At 41.1% G+C, this 15586-nt stretch overlaps 3 protein-coding genes across 4 annotated transcripts; 2 read left to right on the forward strand and 1 right to left on the reverse strand.

The window, feature by feature from the left end:
• Positions 1 to 342: 342 nt before the first annotated feature.
• Positions 343 to 4586, forward strand: lrrc47 (leucine rich repeat containing 47). The gene is made up of 7 exons (XM_026366915.1): positions 343 to 937; positions 1429 to 1893; positions 2010 to 2126; positions 2246 to 2361; positions 2899 to 3001; positions 3146 to 3235; positions 3793 to 4586. The coding sequence occupies exons 1-7, from the start codon at positions 368 to 370 to the stop codon at positions 4012 to 4014; spliced, it is 1683 nt and encodes a 560-aa protein (XP_026222700.1). The 5' UTR covers positions 343 to 367; the 3' UTR covers positions 4015 to 4586.
• A 2726-nt stretch (positions 4587 to 7312) lies between these two features.
• casp9 (caspase 9, apoptosis-related cysteine peptidase) lies at positions 7313 to 10166 on the reverse strand. 2 transcript variants are annotated; one of them, XM_026366917.1, is made up of 11 exons: positions 10077 to 10166; positions 9842 to 9980; positions 9548 to 9758; positions 9381 to 9461; positions 9228 to 9289; positions 8963 to 9139; positions 8784 to 8873; positions 8408 to 8555; positions 8101 to 8289; positions 7898 to 8007; positions 7313 to 7785 (listed from the first exon to the last, which is right to left on the reverse strand). In XM_026366917.1, the coding sequence occupies exons 2-11, from the start codon at positions 9971 to 9973 to the stop codon at positions 7672 to 7674; spliced, it is 1314 nt and encodes a 437-aa protein (XP_026222702.1). In that variant the 5' UTR covers positions 9974 to 9980; positions 10077 to 10166; the 3' UTR covers positions 7313 to 7671. The 2 variants fall into 2 exon arrangements, with proteins under 2 accessions (XP_026222702.1, XP_026222703.1); XM_026366918.1 differs by having other exon boundaries at positions 10067 to 10146.
• Positions 10167 to 10289: 123 nt separating this feature from the next.
• Positions 10290 to 15344, forward strand: dnajc16 (DnaJ (Hsp40) homolog, subfamily C, member 16). Its single transcript, XM_026366914.1, has 15 exons — positions 10290 to 10565; positions 10938 to 11120; positions 11200 to 11266; positions 11384 to 11708; positions 11817 to 12001; positions 12127 to 12231; positions 12344 to 12502; positions 12593 to 12723; positions 12819 to 13002; positions 13148 to 13327; positions 13415 to 13491; positions 13659 to 13739; positions 13900 to 13980; positions 14068 to 14238; positions 14346 to 15344. The coding sequence occupies exons 1-15, from the start codon at positions 10561 to 10563 to the stop codon at positions 14761 to 14763; spliced, it is 2352 nt and encodes a 783-aa protein (XP_026222699.1). The 5' UTR covers positions 10290 to 10560; the 3' UTR covers positions 14764 to 15344.
• Positions 15345 to 15586: the final 242 nt, after the last annotated feature.

Genomic DNA, 15586 nt, shown 5'->3' on the forward strand with positions numbered 1-15586 from the left:
ACATTTCAAATAACACACAAGGTAGTTAAAATAAACTTTTTTCAACATTCAAGTGATGAAGTTTCATTATTATCATATCTGTACATCCAACCTTTTGACCATCATCATTTTTCTATCACTATCAAGCACTGTATACCACTTCTGTTCATTGCACATGTTATTTTTCCATCTTCAGATTTTCTTATTTATATTTCTATATTATTTTTCTTCCTTTATATAGTGTCATATGAGCATTCGGTTCAAAGCAAAGCAGTTCCCCTGAGGATTAATACAGTCCTCTGAATGTTGCATCTGAATATGGACACATGGAGGAGCCTTTATTTTGAAAACATCAAACGGAAGTTATCTTTAGCAGGTCTTTAGCAGCATGGATGACATGGAAAAGTGGCCAGAAATCGAAAAAGCAGCAACAGAAAAGAGACGTGAACTGGTTTTGCAGGGTCCTGTAATCGACAAGAGAATTTCTTCCAATGGCGGCCTCACCTCCTCGATTTATTCCCTCGCTTTACTGAATTATCTGGAGGTGAGTCAGTGTCCGAGTTTGACAGAGATCCACGAGGAAATCCAGCATCTGAGAAACCTGCAAAGCCTCGTCCTGTGCAGGAACAAGCTCGCTTCCATCCCAGATGGAATCGGCAACCTGAAGTCCCTGAAGGTCCTGGACCTCTCAGTCAATAACCTCAGGGTTTTACCAGAGGGCATCGCCCAGCTAAGAGAGCTAAACACCCTTAATGTGAGCTGCAACAGCCTGGAGGTCCTGCCAGAGGGACTGAGCCAGTGCACCAAGCTCTCCACCATCAACATCTCCAAGAACCACATCACCAGTTTCCCCGCTGATCTGTACTCCGATCGGCTGGATCTGCTCAGCACCTTGGTGGCCTCCGACAACGCCATTGAAGAGCTGAGTGGAGATATTCACAAGCTGGCTGCTCTGAAGGTGGATCCCAGTCCATTTAAGTTGTTGCTAAAAACAATATACCATAATCGTAGTTGTTTTAATAATTTACTGTTTTGAATTCGGCATATATTCAATTTACCAATCAGTTATTACATTGTCTTTAATTGTCTACAACAACCGAACTATGTTTTTATATATAAATGAGGCTTTTTTTTTTTAGGAAGGTGCATGTGAGTAGATTAAAACTACGCCGAAGTCAAGAGCTGGGGTCGATAATAGCAGTGTATCGCTTTAAGTATGTATAGTGAGGTTTTCCATTTGTTTCAATGCAATGATGCACTAAATTTGTGTATTTTTTAACGAAGATTGGCTGGAAACCGGCAAGTAATGTATCTGCATCAGTTTAAATGCCACATACTTGTCTTATCTGTTGCTGTGTTTTCTGTACATGTCACTTTGGCAGTGGTCTGATGCTCTTTTTCACACTGCCAAACTCAATTTCTTTGTCTTCTTCCTGTCTGTCTTCCCAGGTGCTTGATCTCTCCAACAACAAGCTGAGCGAGATCCCGTCAGATCTCAGTGACTGCCCCAAGCTGAAAGAGGTCAACTTCAAAGGCAACAAGCTGAGCGATAAGCGTCTGGAGAAGATGGTTAACGGTTGCCAGACCAAGTCCATCCTTGACTACCTCAGAGGCAAAGGAAAAGCAAGGCAGGGAGAGGACAGAGGTGATGCTGACAGTGGACGCAATGCGGATAAGAAGAAAAAGCAACAGCAGCAGAGGAAGAAGAAGGGGAAAGCGGCAGATGAACAAGATGAGGAAGAGGAACTTAACAAGATGGTGGTGAGGATTCTCCATGTTTCAGACGCCCCTACAGCGATCACGGTCAAAGTGAGCGCAGAGGTTAAGGACGTTCGACCGTACTTGGTGTGTTGCGTGGTCAGAGGCATGAATCTTAAGGCTGGGAATGCTCTCAAACGGTTCCTGGTGGCTCAGGTAAGGCTACAACCTCCAAAAGGTGGTACACATCTATCAACTATAAAGGTGTACTAAAAATATAAGAAGTGTGCAGTGCAGCCATCAAAAGACTTAACCTGTTGATTTTTTTCTAGACAAAGCTTCATGATGATTTGTGTGCCAGAAGGACCACTGCAACCATTGCAACTCATGACGTGCAGCTTCTTAAAGGTCCCCTGGTGTATGATGTCAAACCCCCTACCCAGTTGAAGGTATGCTCACACCAAATCCCATATGTTTGTTTTAGTTTCTTGTGTGGTACGTTGTAACTATGACTGAGAAGCTTTTGAACGAACGTCTGAATATCGCACGTAACCGCAATGTGTGTTAGATTGCGCCGTTGGGTCGGAAAGAGATGACAGCCGTCGAACTGATAAGACACCTTCAGCTGGAGGCTGATGAGCTGAGGAAGCAGAAGAAGAGGCAGAACGTCACCGGCCTCCACAAGTAAGTACAACACGACTTTTCCATAATACAGCAGGTTTGAAATATGTTCCAAATGTACGTTTTACTGCTTTTTATTTACTGTAGTCCGGTAACAACTAATATCTGAAGGGCTATGCAGCGTGTAGCAGAGCATGGCAAATGGACGAGCACAGCAGAGTAGGAAGATGGATCAAAATACAACTTGCAATACAACATTTTACCACATTAATAGTTGAAATACTAATAATAATAGTATTTCAAGACTTAGAGTATCTGCTGGAAGATTCAGTCAGTGTGTAATACAAAGAAAATACATAAAATTAAATAAAAAGAATCTACTGTAATAATGACAAGATTTCATTTTTACCACTGATGTATTTCATCACAATGCAGCGTGCCTCAAACATAAAGCGTTATTTTACACAGTACACATCTCATCACTGTTTGTGACCTGTCATAGTTTACTCTTCATCCTTAAGATTATCACCAGATATGCATTTGCCTAAGAGCTGATTTCAACTCAGTCAGCTAGTCTATCAGGTATTTTATTTTTCACAGGTACCTGCAGCTTTTGCAAGGAAAAGCGTTCTACCCCTGCCTCGTTGATGCAGAGGGCCACGTGATCTCTTTCCCACCAATCACAAACAGTGAGAAAACCAAGGTGTGTGTCTACTTTCTTTCTGTTTAGCATGTTACCTTATCTTGTGTGCCACAGTCTTACTGTAACCTGCATTCTTATTTTTTATGTGTTTTTGCAATATAATAGAAATACTGACATAAACTGACAGATGATCGTACTTTACAGATCAAGAAAACCACCAAAGAGTTGTTCTTGGAGGTGACAAGTGCAACCAGCCTGCAGACGTGTAAAGATGTTATGGACGCTCTGATTGTAGTAAGCTTTACGTTTTCCCTTATCTATCTCTTTCTTCTCCTCTTTGTGTGCGTTATTAACACTGCCAGTGGGTAATGTGGACCTAAAACAGTGACTGGCAGTTTATATGATATTTTGTGCACACGGTTGATGTTGTTTTATCAAGAAGGCACTAGAGAAAACTCCAAAGTTCAGCACTCAGTAAACTTTAAGGACGTCACCCATGTTGAGAGAAAAACTAAAAACCTTATTCCACTTTCTTTCATTGTCTCCAACTAGATATCCAGCAAAACAAAATCAAGATGATAAAGTCACAAATGTATAATACACACTGATTCTAATTCACTCATAAGCTTCTTATGTTGACATTGGAAAACTGTGGTGTCAGTGCACATTATTCTCCCCCTAGACAGAAAGTTAGTTGCATAATGTATAGAATTAGTATGTTGTATGGATTGTCTCGTGTCTCGTGGCTCAATCTATGAACTGAAGTGCCCAAGTGTGTTGAAGTCCATCTCATAAATACAAAAAACAAATCTCACCCAGGCATTTAAAGGCTATTTCCTGTTTCCTCACAGAAAATGGCAGAATTGAACAAGTTCACTGCAGAGCATCAGGAGGAGGCCGGGTCAGATGGGGAAGGAGACAGCCCACAACAGCCAGTCGCTACTACTGAGACTTCCAGTGAGCTGATCATCCAGCAGGTCCGAACTGTCGACCAGGACGGGAACTTGAAGGTCGTCTATCCATCGAAGACCGACCTGTTGAAAGACACCAGCAACCTGACAGTCGTTTGGTAGTTGTGCTGTGGATAACCTGTGTTGTTTACACTCATTCACATGCTACATGAAGTTATTTAACAGGTTACCTGTGGGACATTATGGAAATGTCAAACATGAATTCACTTTACACAGAACACCCTGCAGGTGTTGTCTGTTGATACGTTCTCATTAATGTACAGCTTTTATTACCACACCTAGTTATACAAGAACAAAACATCATATCACCATCCCATACTCTATCTTCAAATGTCCTCATTTTGGTATCATTTACAAACTGAAACCCACTTGTCTATTAATAAAACTAACTTTATCCAACTCCCACTGACTTCAACTAGGACTGATCATTTTCTTTAATATTGGAATATTTAAATTTATTGAAAATTTAAACCATAACATTCTTTAGTTTTGTATTTAGCTTGTTGCAGCCCTTGTAGCTACAACATTAGTTGTTTATGCTACACACCTCTTTCATAGAGGCTGAACTAAACTGCAGTAGTTGCTGTTCCAAACCTTCTCTTCCACGACATGTAGTGACTGCATTCGTGCATATTTTGAGCATATTAAAATCTTTTGCAATTTTTCACCTTAAACAATTTTTTTTTTTCTACAAACTGACTTTTCTATAAACCGACTCACTTGAGAACAAATTGAAACACTGCATTTCCCCAAACATATACTGTTACTTTACTCATGTTTACTTGTGCACATATGGACCAGAGCTAATTACACTTGCCTTTACGTTACTTACAATCACAATTATAAGCCACCTCCAGGTACTTGTAAGTTATGATACATGGGTCTCCAAACACTGAGTTGTTCACCTTGATAGTGCAGGTCTTTTTCCCACTGCAGCTGTAGGTAGAGTGATACAGGTGGATACAGACTTAATTATGTGCTCATGCATAAAAAGTAGAAAAGGTGGGTGTCATCTGACACAGCTAAAAGCAGACATCATGCATTTGCATTGATGAATGTACTGCGTTTAATTACACCAAAACTTTCAATCTGAAGAGCAAGTAGATAAAAAGTGGGTAACTGTAGTTTGAGCAGTTAGTATTTTGGATCTCAGAGGCAATCCTTTGGTAAGAACATGTGGTCTGGTCTTGGTGTCCATATTGAGCACTGTGGCAGATATAACCTGCCCTTCAGCTGACAAAGAGTTAGAGAGGTAAGGTAAAGAGAAAAGAAATGTAGCTTTGAGCATTCGATGACCAAAGGAAAATAAGTGTACAGAGTTACACAATACATATATATAAATAGAAAGATAATGAAAATCTAATTTTACCACACTGCAGTTGTGTCAGAGAGTGCTCACATATCACACGACGAACTGTCAAAAAAATAAGAATTACATTAAACATACGTTAATGCATTCATCAATAAAAACAACAGAGCACACAGTAAGTGTAGCCTGCTGCTGACTTTCAGACTCCATGGCAACATTAATATTTAACCACTCAATGCAAGAAGCAGCTACAAAGACAGATGCACTCAGCTCAAATATCCCTTTTTCATCACACCTGCAGGAGAAAAATAAAAACTGACATTGTAGAATCAAGAAACAAGTAGAATCGCAACAACGGCTCAAAAATCTGTTATATTTATTCTTGATTCCATCATGTCACTGAGCTGAACTGAAAGGTGCAATATTTGAAGTGTGTACCGTCTTTTGATGACATCCACAGCACCAGCCAGAGAGCTGTGTGTTAAGAAATCTCTTGTTGGGATTTTCCCTCACTGCAGGTCACATTGTCTGCACGTCCATTCAGTGCTGTCTGCACATTGATCATGTCAATAGCAAAGATGTCAAAATGATTGTATAAATTCCTGCTGGTTTAGTCTGTAAATGTCCGCTGTGCGTGAACAGTAAGTTTTATGAAACCAAGTCATACTGTACCACAGCTTAGGTGATGGACACGTCTTTCTTCACATGTGGTAACCGTCACCGTGGGGACACTTAAAAGAAATAATAACAACAATAAACACAAACTGATCTTCACCTGCACTTACATGCAATCATGTTTTAGTTTCTGTGTGGTGCGTTGTAACTATCACTGAAAAGCTTTTGAACAAACGTCTGAATATTTCACAATAATATGTGTAAGACTGTGTCGTTGGGTCGGGAGGAGATGACAGACATCGAGAAAGTCATATTTAATATATGTCACTTACAGATTGTGGCACTGAAGCATGTTTTTACAGACCCAGTGGTGGCTCATCACTGACAGGGGTGGTAAGAACAGACACACTCTGTATTTATTCATCTGGATACAGGGCGGTCTGCATCTGCTGTATTGTGCAAGACAAACCAAAGTCTCACTCCAGTGACTTCTTTCCAACTGGCTGCAGTGTGCAAAATGAAATTTTTTGCATGACAATACCATGAGGCTGAAGCAGTTTAAAAGTTTGCCCTGAAACTATCACACAAACAGGGAAACGGCAGCAGTTAGATAGGAAATGGACTATTTCTACTATATCTCGGTTATGGCAAAGCCTTTATGAATGTATGAATACAACACATTGTGATCTGTAGTTTTATGTCATATCCTGTCAATGTGTTCCGTCTGGTCACTGTCAACACCACTTTGTATGTGTATCAGATTGAATGGCTAAAAATGTTACCAGTCACCAGTCTTATCTCTCACATCCTACATTTTCTTGTCGGTTGACTGACTGCAGAGTTTTCTCCTAAAGAGTTGGTAACTAGCACAAGTTCTCTACTCTAACTAGTCTCTGTACGCTTCGGAAAGAGCTGATGAAACAGAGGCCTGGTAAGAATTCTTCATTACTAATTACTAACAAAAAAAATTAGTCACAATGTTTGTGTCAGGGTTATGTCGAGAGGTAAATCTGATTAAAAGAATTGAACTAAGGTGAGGTGAATGATAGCTACATGATAAAGCCATTTCTAAATTCACAGAGACCCCTGGTGGTAGTGGGAAGAACCAGCAGTCGAATGTATTGGTGAGCTCTGTGAGTACTGTCTGTTTCTGTGCTTGGAGTTTTAACTACTGAGCGACGAGTAAAGCCCTTTCTAATGAAGTGGCTGTGCTCTCACCAGAGAGCCAGATCTGACTGAATTCCAGTTTTGCTTTTTTGCTTGTTATGTGCACACATTCACTGATTCAAACATAGGATGTGGTGGTGAAAATATCACATGACACTGTGCAGCTCTGCGTTTTACATTAGAGTAACTCAGTACATGAGTATGTTTTATCAGGGACAATGCACCTGTACAAAACAGCTGCAACAATGAGCAACGGAAGTGACACGAAACAAGAGTCAGCAAAATAAAAAAAAATATTTACTAAACAAGTGAATGAATACATGAACATTTATTGATCAATAAATCAATTAATAAATCAATTTGCAGACAAATAAACATTATGTTGACCGCCTAGTCTTCAAAGTTGATTGTTGTACAGTATGTACCAAACATAAAAAATATATAAAAACCCTAATCACCACATTTTCACAGTAGGCACATTTTGTTCCTGAATAATGCTTTAAGAAATGTTTCACTGACAAGACTAAAAATAAACCTTTACAGTAAAACACGTAGCACAGCCACAATTTACTGCTGAGGCATCATGCCAAGAAATAATTGTCATGACACGAGACAGTAAAATAAATCAATGCTGAACCTGAAACTGAGACTGAGAAGTGTTTCAAGGTTTAATTGGGTTGTGTTTCGCTTTGAAAGTAGAGAAGTTTGCGGAGAAAATTGAAAGAACCGGGCATTTGCTTGTAGAGTCCTTTTGCAGAGTTCTGGGAGACTTCATGGTTAACCTGCAGATGGGAACAGTTACCAGTCAGATGTGTCTATGTCTAAATTAAAAAGTACTAAATGGCAAAGTGGATACAATAGAACTCAAACTAATTTGATGTGAGAGCCACTTACCATCATCAACATTGTGACCAAGTCGTTGGTGTCAGCATTTTCCTCAAGAATACGGTCCAATATCTCAACATACCAGGAGCCCGACTGTGGGTCCCTCCAAGAAACGTAGCCTGTTTTCATCACATGGTCAAAGCAGTATTAAAAAAAACAGATGACACAGGTCAAGATAATTCAAATAAACAGAAACTGAGACACAAGCACACCAGGGAAGGTTGAGTAGGAAACCAGAATGTCACTCGGGGTGGGCAGAGTGGTTCTGGCATCAGGTTCGTCAGACATGCTCAGGGAGTCGCTACTGGATGACATTGGAATAGCATCTGTCTGATCATCTTCTCCACCGATGGATGGTTCATCTTCATCAGGCGACACTTCAAAGCCTGTGTCTTTTTCACCTCAAAGAAAAAAGAATCCCTATAAAACTACTTAAAATGCACGAATAGGTGTAAATTGGACTATGCAATTTATATATGACTCATTACTTTATTCATTCAACATTATGTTCAATGTTACCTCCTCCACATGCCTGGATGAAGAAAAGTTTAGGTTTGCCCTGTAAAGAAGGGCAGTGCTGGCCATTGAGATAGTTTGTGATGTGCTGAACTTGGACATATTGTCCATCCACGCCATACACTGCACCAGGGAAGCGGTTGTGACTCACCTATATGACCACAAATGTAAGTATATATCACCTCTCAGATCACAAAGAAAGCTCTGACATGATGTTGTACCATGTGTCGATGGATGGGACACGTTTTCTGACTGCAGCTTCTCGAGACACAAAAACTTCAACAATAGCTGGTATAATAAAAAGCCATATTGCACACTGTCTTCCATGAAGTGCAGATTGCTCTGGTAACAAGAAGAAAAACTACAGGTCAGGTCTTACCTCAGTCCCATGGGACAGCATGATAACCACACAGCAGTCATATTGTGAATGATCCTTCTTACACAAAGCTGACAGTTCATGTCTGATTTGCTGAAATGTGGATATAGCACATTTACAATAATCAACTCATCATTTTTAATTTTGGTTTGAGAGATAAAAGAAGAAGAGACAATTCTTACTTTTTGTTTTAAGTTCGTCTTGACTTCCACGATAAAGTTGAGTGCCTTGAATCGTTTTTCCAGCTTATCACAGTCTATGTTTGACCCGTTGCGATCTTTCAGCTCAGTCTCGGGTTCAAACTCCACATTGTTTATGATGAGGCAGTGTCCACACGGGCTGGCATCCATTTTATAGGTCTGAAATTAAACGTGACGTGAATGTGTAATCTAAGTTTACACTGATTCAACGAGGCGCGGTGCTGAGCGATGAATAAATAATGCTTACCTGAATGCTGTCTCGTCGTGTTCTTCCCTGTGGCCTTGGTGTTATATAGTCCCTTTCAGGTGCTGTGAAATAAGCATTAACATGTATAAAAGACGTCTAGGAATTCACCAGATGATTACCAGTATGTTAATATTAATAAATTGGATATCTCACATGGAGTGGGAGTAGTATTGGGTTTCTGTATTGGATAGACAGGGACATCATCCTTTCTTTGCATAATGTCCATTCGAGAGGCTATCATTAAAATAAGAAGATCAGATAGTTAACAATAAACAGAATAATGTGTATGTTAATGAATTATACTATTATCACACACTTACTAACTGGGAGAGGCTGGATAACAGGACGAAGGACCTCAATGGGAGTTGCCGGCTGTATCTGAACTGCTGGAGCCCCATTTTGTAGGACCTCTGCCAAACTGTGTTGACCTGTCTCCTGAAGGCACTGCAGAAATAATGGAAAGGCCCGACTCCCCCGGGTTTCTAAGTCCCGGACTAACTGTCTGGCCTGGTCTCGTCTGGTCCCAGAGCTCTGGTGGGAGAGACAGTATCAGGTGTATCGCAGCATTACGTGTTTCTATGAGCACAATGTCGTCACTTAGATAGAGACTATACCTTTATTTCATCGATCATGTCTTGGGTGAAAACTCCTTTTTCAAGAAGTCTATCATAAAGGTCGGATGGGTCCAAATCGCTCACAAGATTAGTCCTGTTGCGCTGGAGGATCTTTTTGTGTCGCTCCTCCATTCTCTCTCTATAAAAAAACAACCTCTATGAGAAAGCTAGAAGAACTGTTATAAAGGCTATAAATGAACAATAAACAAAATCTATTTCACAGACAGTCGGTAACCTGCTGTTGATCCTGGTTTGTAAAAGGGAAATTACGATGAAACAACAACACTTCTGGTTTCGGTTGCATTAGTCACTTCCTTGTTTACATCACCGGCGCCTGTGATTGGTCCACAGATGGAAAAACAGGGTGCGTTTGATTTTATTCACTTTACGTCGCTGCCGCGCGGCTACAACACCACGATACGTTCACACTAAAGCCGGGGAGCCACAAACATCCAACCGTACCCTCCATGACGAAGAAACACGCTCAACAAAACATACTCAGTCTCCCAGCATCCCTTTGGACAGTGGCCGCCTCCATCTCTACTCCTACTTCGCAGCAGCAGCAGCAGCAGGTTGTCGGCTTGCCCAGGAGGAGCTGTGGGATGTTGTTGAACACACCCTTTGCAATACGCTGTGTTTTCTTAAAGCCTTAATCCAGAAGCTGACGAGAACCAAAACCTTCTCCAGATATGTGGCGCAGCACCGGCTGAGCACATCGGATGAGGTGATGGATGGATGGATGGATGGATGGATGGATGTGGCTGAGACAGCTAACTAACCCGCTGTAGCAACGTAACTAAACCTAATGGGAAGCAAAATGCGTGAACGTGTTATTCCCCTGGAATAATGTTAATGCCATAGTCAAACATGTCATACATCCTAGCCTGCCTAGGTGCTGTTGTGTGCATGCTGCATGCTATAATTTATACCATGAGTAGCTACACGGCTGTTTTATTTTGCATCACCAGCGTTAATAGACTGGTCAGTAGGATGGAAAGGTCGTTTTGGATTATTATGCCAGCAATAGGTTGTGTCAGGATGTCAGATGTGAGCATTTTCCACTTTACCTTCATGGTGATTTCTGTGTTTTGTTAAGGGTAACTGTGATGACAGGCTCCATGATGTCCCTGCCGCTGGCTGTGGTGGTGGTCCTCTCAGTGCTCCTGACAGGAGCGACCCATGCTGGGCCTGAGATGGACCCATACAAAATCTTAGGGGTAACCAAGAGTGCAAGCCAGGCTGAGATTAAGAAGGTCTACAAGCGCCTTGCAAAAGAATGGTAATTATGTTCACATGACACCGACTTGTTATCATTTAACCCCATTTAGTTCTCAATTAATGGACATTTTCCTTTCAAGGCATCCCGACAAAAACAAAAATCCAGGTGCTGAGGACATGTTTATCAAGATTACCAAGTCCTATGAGGTTTGTCTTTTCTATCATCACTAGAAGTGCATGTTAGGTACATGTAAGCTCTAATAAAGCCAGTAAAATATGCATGAGAGGAAGCTGTATCTCATATTTGTTTTACTCAAAATCTAGATCCTGTCCAGTGAAGACAAACGTGCCAATTATGACCGTTATGGGCAAACTGATGACACCCAGCCATACGGTGGTGGTCGCTATGGACATCGCCACGACAGCTTTTACTTTGACGAGTCCTTCTTTAATTTTCCCTTCAACAGCAAGAACCACAGAGACTTTACAGACAGCAAGTACACGTTGCACTTTAACCAGTATGTCAACGACGTGGTACCTGACAGCTACAAGAGACCCTACCTGATAAAGATCACCTCTGACTGGTGCTTCAGCTGCATCCACATCGAGCCTGTCTGGAAGGAGGTGGTGCAGGAGATGGAGAATCTAGGTTTGGAAGGAAATGTCTTGCAAAATTACAAAAAGCACAGTCATCAGTGATCTACAGAGTTGAAAAGGTCAATGTGTGTGTATATTTGTGCATATTCTGTCTTTGCAGGTGTTGGTATTGGTGTGGTGGATGTTGGCTATGAGAGACGGTTAGCCAATCACCTTGGTGCTCATCGCACCCCGTCAATACTCGGAGTCATCAATGGAAAAGTGACTTTTTTCCACTATGCTGTAGCAAAGGAGCACCTGAGGCAGTTTGTAGAAGACCTTCTTCCTCAGAGACTTGTGGAGCGGGTAAATCTATATTTTTGTGTGAGACACATTTGACACTGCAGCATATTACAAAACAGATTCGTGCATATGTGGAGGAACCGATTGGTTGTGTACAAGAAAATAGATTAAACTGTTTTGCGTTTCAGATCACAGACAAGAATGACCTACAGTTCTTGAACAGCTGGCATGAGATCAACAAGCCACATGTGCTTCTTTTTGACCAAGTTCCTGCAGTTCCTCTGCTCTACAAAGTAGGCTCTTGTCTTGTGGTTTTTCATGTGAAATACACCCCAGGTGCCACTGACTTTGTAACTGCATTGCTAAAACAAGACGTCATTAATGTAACTCTCTGCATCTCCGTAGCTGACAGCTTTTGCTTATAAGGACTACTTGCAGTTTGGCTATGTGGACCAGGGCCTTTCAGAGACCGCCGATCTTCAGAAACAGTTTAATATTAACACTTATGCTCCAACTATGCTGGTCTTCAAAGAGAACGTTGACAAGCCTGCCGACATCATACAGGTGAATTGTAGTTTGATTGTGTCCTTCCCCATCATGTTTACCTGAGAACCTGCTCTACTTGTGTTCATTGTGTCATTTTCTTCTGTGCAGGCTAAAGGGATGAAGAAGCAAATTATTGATGAGTTCATGTCAAACAACAAATTTCTCCTGGCACCACGACTGGTCAATCAGAAGCTCTTTGATGAGCTCTGTCCTGTCAAACAGTTCCATAGACGCAGGAAGTAAGACGCTTCAGTTCTGTTCATCTTAGTTAGAGAAAGCTGAAATACACGTAAACCAAACATCTTTTTTCACATACCAACTGTCTTCCCCTTAGATACTGTGTCCTGCTAATCACAGGTGACGAAGAGACTTTTTCTTTTGGGAACCAAGCATTTCTCTCATTTGCTTCCACCAATATCAAGGACGTTGTGAGGTATGCCTATGTGTACCAACGACTACAGCAACCGCTTTGTGACATCCTCATGCAGAACAAGGACAGTGCACAGTCACAACCGCAGGTACACTCTCACACACACACACACACACACACACTACAGCTGAAGTGTAGTACACATTTGGTGTGTTTGTTTGAGCCTTCGTAAAAAAAAGAAAACTGCGTTATTCAATTTTGCTATTGCTTTAAATCTTTGTATGTGGGTGCAGGTAGTGATCCTGGAGAGACGCAATGCTGCAGGAAAGGCCTTGTTTAAACCAGTGACTGCCTGGAACGGCAGTGAAGAAGAAAAGCAGCGTCTTCTGGAAGAGCTAGATCGAATTCAGAAGGACCCTTCAATCCTCATCCATGATGCCGTGCTGCCTGAGCTCAATAACGAGTTTGCCTCTGTACGTTTTATTTCAATTACAGAATGGTTGAAAATGTTGAGTGAGCAAATTATTACTATTACTAAATGTACTCATGTGACTCTTTAGATGTTTGTAATCCGATGGATTTATGCATCTTACGATTACCTCTCTGAAGTCATCGATGATATTTTACATAACAACTGGTAGGTAAAAATGGATTTTTAGTGAAGCTTAATTTTAGTTCCAGCCTTTGATTAGTAAAAATAGAATTTGCGCTATAGCAGTACTTAATTTGCACACTTCCTTTCATGGAGGAACATTAAGATGAACAATAAGATTGGTGCATTAAGACATCTGTGATGACTTGCAGGCGCGAGATGATGCCTCTTCTGTCCCTCATCTTCTCCGCCTTGTTCATCTTGTTTGGAACTGTGGTCATTCAGGCTTTCAGGTTGGTTGATTTACCATGCATGCTTTAGTACATCCCCAAAACTCAGTATAGCCACATCATCTTACACTAAATAAGGCAAAGCTATAATGCTGTTGATTTAAATTTTCTACATCTGAGCAACTCCTTTGGGACACACATTTTTTTGTGTGTGTATTTTCAGCGACTCAGGTGAAGAGACTAAGCCAAAGGCAAAAGATGGAACAAAAGCAGAAAATGGGTCACCAGGGTCCGGCTCTTTGAGGCAAGGGAACATGTAATTTTCACACTTCGGATCCACGATTTATCTTTATTGTTTTTAAGCTCTTTGTTTTTTTTCTGCTAATTTTAGTCGACCTCCTAAGAAGAATTTCGTGGAGGTGACAGAGCTGACAGATATCACTTACATGAGCAACCTCGTGAAGCTAAGACCAGGACACATGAACATAGTGCTGGTTCTCACTGACGCCTCCAAGAACATTCTTCTCAGCAAGTTTGCCAAAGAGGTTTACTCCTTCACAGGGTAAGCTAAACATCTGCTTTGGCAGATCAGATGAAGCCTCTTGGTAATTTTATATGTATTAAATTTTCATGTTTAAATACTTTTCTACATACATTTTTTTCTCCTAGGAGCCTGACGCTGCATTTCTCCTTCCTGAATATTGATAAACACGGTGAGTGGATGAACACACTGCTGGAATACGCCCAGGACGCCATGCAGATCGACGCCGATGAGGAGGAGGGCGGGAACCACAAGATAGATTATACTGGCTACGTGCTGGCACTTAATGGCCATAAGAGGTACCTCTGCCTTTTTAAGCCTGTATACACTGGTGAAGACCTCGACAGTAAGTCATCTGAGGATGAAGGGGGGGCATCAGTGGGCAGGTCGAGATCCAAACCTAACCGATCACGCAGCCTTTCCACACTGCAGATCCACCACAAACTGGATCGTCTGGGGCTGTGGATGGAAAGGCTCATGGAAGGCACTTTGCCTCGTTACTACATCCCTGCATGGCCGGGACTAGATAAGATCTCCAGCAAATAGATCAAGGCAAGTAAGGAATGACTAAGTATTGATCTACTTTTACACAGAAATGGATCCTCTTGTGTTCTGCTAAAGTTGGACTTTTTGCATTTAAGATATTTAATATTTACAAAAGTCTTTAAGTTCAGTCAATATTATAATTGACTTTAGTGCAACTACTGTGGGACGAGTCCTTTATTGTACCCCTCTTACACTTGGCATGCTGTTTTCAGTTGTTGATAGTCTAATTTTATCCAAGCAAATGCTGCTGCTATAACCCTGTAAATAAAAAACAGAATCACTGTGGCCACCTGTACTCTCCTACTTCCAAGACTACCATCCATCAAAGGAAGCAGGAGAACTACCTTAATCTTCATTGATGAATACTGTGAATAGAGATGCATGTCCCTAACACTACATGTCTTTTGCCTTTTTATGCATCTCAGTCCTTTTTTTTTAAGTTGTAGATTCTCTCCTGAATGTTGACTTGCTCGTGCAATATACACTGCCTGTCCAATAAAAAAAGTCACCATCTAGATTTAACTAAGCAAATAGGTAAGAGCCTCCCTTTGGATTATTACTGCATGGATGATTATGTTTCAGCTGGCAACAAGTTATTTAACCTTAACTGATGCAGTGAGTAGCTTCTTATTTCTTAAACAAACATGTCTGAAGATACATCCTGTGATCATGGAAAAGATGTTAATCTGTTCCAGAAGGGTCAAATTATTGTCATGAATTAATCAAAGAAAACATCCAAGGAGTTTGCTGAAACTACTAAAACTGGGTTAAGAACTGTCAAATGGAAGAAGGTCATGTGGTCTGATGAGTCCAGATTTACCCT

Source organism: Anabas testudineus, chromosome 7, assembly GCF_900324465.2.
Source record: "Anabas testudineus chromosome 7, fAnaTes1.2, whole genome shotgun sequence".
NCBI lineage: Eukaryota > Metazoa > Chordata > Actinopteri > Anabantiformes > Anabantidae > Anabas > Anabas testudineus.